General features: G+C 45.1%; 1 protein-coding gene across 1 annotated transcript in view; it reads right to left on the bottom strand.

The window, feature by feature from the left end:
* The window catches only part of nrip2 (nuclear receptor interacting protein 2), a gene marked incomplete at its 5' end in the record, with an annotated part of 35,933 nt that overhangs the window by 14,589 nt on the left and 16,344 nt on the right, over positions 1-5,000 (bottom strand). The window contains one exon of the mRNA XM_080851146.1: positions 1,951-2,367. Coding sequence (XP_080707272.1) covers positions 1,951-2,367 — 417 coding nt within the window. The remainder of the gene's footprint in view (positions 1-1,950; positions 2,368-5,000) is intronic.

Raw genomic sequence — 5,000 nt, 5'->3', positions numbered from 1 at the left:
TCTGTGTAATGAATTATGAGTGTGAGTGAGTGATAGAGAGATACATATAGAGAGAGAAGTTTCCTGGAAAAAGGTATTGCTTTGAAGGAATTCATTTATACATGGAACTCGTATGTCTGTGTGCTGACCCACCCATGTTTGCGCTTAGAATCTTGCTCATTATATGTAATTAGCTAAATGATTTTGGCAAGTTATTAAATTAGCTGTAGGTCCTGCACAACAGACTTTGTGTGTTGCCAGCCACATTGCCCATCAATTAAATTAGTGCCCACTAAGTTAAGAAAAACAGTGACAAGGTATAGGCTCAGCGATCACCGTCTGGATGTAGAGATGGGGAGAGAAATCAGAAAACTGAGTAACAGCTACACTTCTTCACCAGCTGTTCAAATTACAAAGACATTCGATCCAACTTCAATCCCAAATTTGAAATTGAAGACCACAAGAAAAAGTGACAGTATTGTGTTAGTGTACTTATGGAGTTTGACAGTATTGTGTTAGTGTGTGTGTGTGTGTGTGTGTGTGTGTGTGTGTGTGTGTGTGTGTGTGTGTGTGTGTGTGTTCGTATGTGGAGTTGGGGACAAGTGACTGTGTGTGTGTGTGTGTGTGTGTGTGTGTGTGTGTGTGTGTGTGTGTGTTTGTATGTGGAGCTTGGGACAAGTGACTCGTCAGTGTTTAAAAAAGGCTGAGAGGATTAATCTCCTCTATTTAAAGGGTAGAGGGGACGGGCCTTATGTGTTTAACTCTATGTGTGTGTGTGTGTGTGTGTGTGTGTGTGTGTGTGTGTGTGTGTGTGTGTGTGTGTGTGTCAGACCTCAATGAGAGCATCCAAAAGGGTTTTGCACCCAATCAAATTATTCTGCTTGCTGATTGGCCCTGCTGTTCAGGTCTCCCAGAGGTCAGTGTGACCTTCATGCCCTCCTTCCCTCTCCCATCCTCTGGAATCTCAAGGAAATGTACTCACATTCAAGAGAGACGTTTTGTTTTACCATCCTGAGGACTCTTGCTTAATCTTCAGTGTATGTGTGTGTGTGTGTGTGTGTGTGTGTGTGTGTTTCTTTATGAATTTGTAGATCTGAGTCATAGTGAAGAGTCGTGAGCTCTCAAGCTAACATCTTTATCAGAGTTTATCACACGTGGCCATCTTTGATTGTGAATATGCGCACGTGTGTGTGTGTGTGTGTGTGTGTGTGTGTGTGTGTGTGTGGAGTTGGGGACGAGTGACTCTTCAGTGTTTAAAAAAGGCTGAAAGGATTAGTCTCTTATTTTTAAAGGGTAGAGGGTATGGACCTTATGTGTTTAATTCTATTGAATATTAAGATGCAGAGCCTCTAGATAAAGCCCTGAATGAGTTAATGGGGTTTTCGCCACGCATACAGGCTCTCTGAAAGCTGTCCAGAACGTGAATGGGAAAAGCTCTCAAAGCTGAAAGCTTAAAGTCTATTCAGGGCTTGTGTATGAGGAATGGATCTGTCCATCTCTCTCTTTCTTTCTTTCTTTCTTTCTTTCTTACTCTCTCTCTTTCTCTCTCTCTCTTGCTCTCTCTCTTTCCCTCTCAGACATTTGAGGGATTTAGAAAACTGCTCTCCTTTAAGGGATTAACTTGGTTGCTGTTTTTTTTAGAGGGTAAGAAGGATGTGTATCTGATACATGTCAAGTCAGAGTTCTTTAATCAACTTTTAAAATGTTTTTTGGTCTCCAAATAAGATGTGAATCCTTTAACATCTGATGTGCTACCAGACTGGACTTTTGTTTGGTCAACCCTTCGTTACAAATGGATGAATCCACCATACCACCGTCTCCCTCTCTTCTTTCATTCCCTTCTCAGTTGCACAGCACGCCCACAGTGGACTAAAATGCCCTGCCATTGGTGGCCATGTGGCGTGAAAGCCGATGCAGAACAAACGCATATGGAGACATGCAGCATATGGACAGAAGCTGTCCACTCCTTACCTTGCACTGGACGACCAGAGCAGCCAAAGAGGACGATGTCTCTCTTCCCTCCGTCTCCACTTCCTTCTTCCTCTCCTCCATTTTCTCACATCCTTCATTCTGACCCGGCCCGGTCTGCTGCATCTCCGCCTTTACTCTTCTTGTCTCTCCATCCTCCTCTTCATCTTCCTCCTCCTCTTCCTCCTCCTCTTCCTCGGACCTCAGGCTCTTCTCGCTCTCCTCGGGCGACTCGCGCTCCTCGGTGGAGTCGTCCGCCGTGCTCTCGCTCCTCTCCTCCGTCTCCGTGGAGACGCCCACGCTGCCCGCCTCCTTGCTGTCAGCGAGGGGCGAGCGCATGCGACCCAAGGGGTCCAGGGCGTCGCCACGGAGACGGATGTTGCCCTCCATCAGGCGCCGCTGCACGATGCTGTGGGGTTGCTGCAGAGGGGGAGGAAACAGGAACAGGATGTGATGTCATATCACACAACACAGGAAACAAACACAGGAGGTAAATGCTAGGCCACCTGTCCGTCAACACGGAAAACCTGCTGTGGAACAATAACTGATTTTAGAAACTAATAATATGATATCACAAAGAACTGATAAAGGAAGTGATGTCACACAACATGCTGCCATCAACTGAGCTCTTTATAGTATGAAGCAGCACCTGAAGTCAATTTGGGGTCCATTACTCAGCAGTTAACCTGTCACTCAAATTCAAACAGGAAGAGGAACAAGGAAGTGATGCTATGCCATGTAAATGTCATCATTGAAGCCTGTTGTTATGGTCAGCCATTTGCAACAACTCACCTAATATGTATTTAAAAAAGGAAGTGATCATGTATAAGATATGGTGCACTATATGCTTTCACCTTAGAAAACTATTTAATCATATCCTCCTGTCAAGTTTGCATTCTAGCCATCCACATTGTCAATGATGACTTTAATGACAACTGTAACGATTTGAGCGTCCACACTGACCAGTGATAAGGTAAGCTTCTCATCATTCATGTTTAAATGTGTGATACACTCAGTCCGTTCTGATAGGCTGTCAGTGTTTCTGTTGTTCACACACTCCCTCTGACAGTGATGCCCTACGATTTTGTTCTTCATATCATTTTTTCTTATAACGTGTGGTGTGAGCGTTGCCATTCTTATAAACTAAAGCGATATTAAAAACTATAGTTTTTACTGTCCAGTATCATTACAATTATTGTTGACAGACATGAACTGGAAGTGATGTCACAGAACCCCAGTCAGTTGCCAAAGCCCAGCAAGAGAGCTCTTGTATCTGTAAGTGTAGGGAGTGCAGACAGAGAAGGAAGAGATGACAGAACACACAGGTGAGCAGTGGAAACACACACTCCTGTTTCAATCATTCAAGGGGCTCACGGTGAATAATGCATGACGTAAACAGAGAGCGCGCACACACACACAAACACACACACTCACACACACTCACACACATACACACACACACACACACACACACACACACACACACACACACACACACACACACACACACACACACTCACAAACTCACACTCTTTGTAAAGGTCTCGCAGCGATTTTTATCAGACTAGTGTTTCATCAGAATGCCTTGTCCCTTCAAACATCAGATTGAATTACTAGTCCCTCACTTCCATGTTTTTCCAATGTCACACTCTCTCAAACTAATGTTTCCATCCCAGTCCAAAGACACAGCACACTTCTCCCAGACAAACTTTTCTTTCTCTGCCCAGACAAAGCCTCTAAGATAGTTTATGTCAACAGAATGGCACTGAAGTTGTGATATTATTAAGATTGTTTATAACTTAAAGGTAGTTTCAAGGACAGGCTTTTGCAAGCGGGCCCTGGTTACCGTGACAACATACGCGCAATCAAATGAAGACTGCGTCTTTCACCCTGGCCCCAGAGGCCGCCTGGGAGCATGTTGCTTTGCCAACCCAAACAATGGCTGTAATGAGTTTCTGTGATGATGGCAGACAGCGCAGGAAGGAGGAGAAGCTTTAATGCCAGGTGGAAATAAGGTTCAAATGAAGTCCCTCTTATTCATTTAGGTTTGTTGCGGAGGAGAGCTGGCCAGGGAGACAGAGTACTCGTACAGTGTGTGCTGTGTGTGACGGGAGAGTGTGCTGTTCTTGTTCTCCCTGCTTTCCTCTTTCTCACTCTCATGTTAAAGGGTTAGTCTGTGATTATAATCCATTACACTTGTTGCAGAAATCTGCTCCTCTGGTTGTCTGTCCTGTGTTTGTGCTCAAAAAAGAGAGTCACTTTTCCTGCACTGTCCTGTCTCTGTCAATGGGAAAACAAGCCATACACTATTCCATTAAATCCAGAACGTTGCTTCGTGAGCGCAGAAGGGAGTGGTGTATTTGACAGGCTGTTATTCATTCCCTTATGTGTCTCTATCCGTCTGTTTTTATCCCTCTCCCCTCTCTCCTCCTTTCTCTGCCCCATTCTATCTCTCTCCATGGCTCCTTGTTTAGTTATCTCATCCACTCCCACTAACCCTCTCTTTCATCTTCTCTTTTCTCGCTCTCTCTCTCATCTCTCTTCCCCTCTTCCTCTCTCTCCCTCTTTCTCTCTCTCACTTTACCTCTCTCCCTTCTCTCTCTCCCATCTTCCTCTCTCCCTCTCTTTCTCTCTCGCTCTCTTTCTCTGTGGAGAGTAAGCCACCAGTGGATCGACCAACCCCATCAATAAGTCTGGCAGAAGGTGGCTGACACAGTAGGGGGTTTGACAGTGTGTGTGTGTGTGTGTGTGTGTGTGTGTGTGTGTGTGTGTGTGTGTGTGTGTGTGTGTGTGTGTGTGTGTGTGTGTGTGTGAGAGTATCACCAGCAGGGTGGCATTCTAATGAAGGATCTGGCCCTCTGCAGCTGGGGACACGCCTGGTAAACAATGCCTTCGACTCTGACGACTGGAATGGAGCTCCTTTAAGACATCATTAGCGGTGTGTGTGTGTGTGTGTGTGTGTGTGTGTGTGTGTGTGTGTGTGTGTGTGTGTGTGTGTGTGTGTGTGTGTGTATTTTTAGGTTGGTATTTACAGAACAGAGCTTATTTTCTCT

The sequence above is a fragment of the Sprattus sprattus genome (assembly GCF_963457725.1).
Source record: "Sprattus sprattus genome assembly, chromosome: 14".
Taxonomy (NCBI): Eukaryota; Metazoa; Chordata; class Actinopteri; order Clupeiformes; family Clupeidae; genus Sprattus; species Sprattus sprattus.
This window is presented reverse-complemented; position numbering and strand designations above follow the sequence as displayed.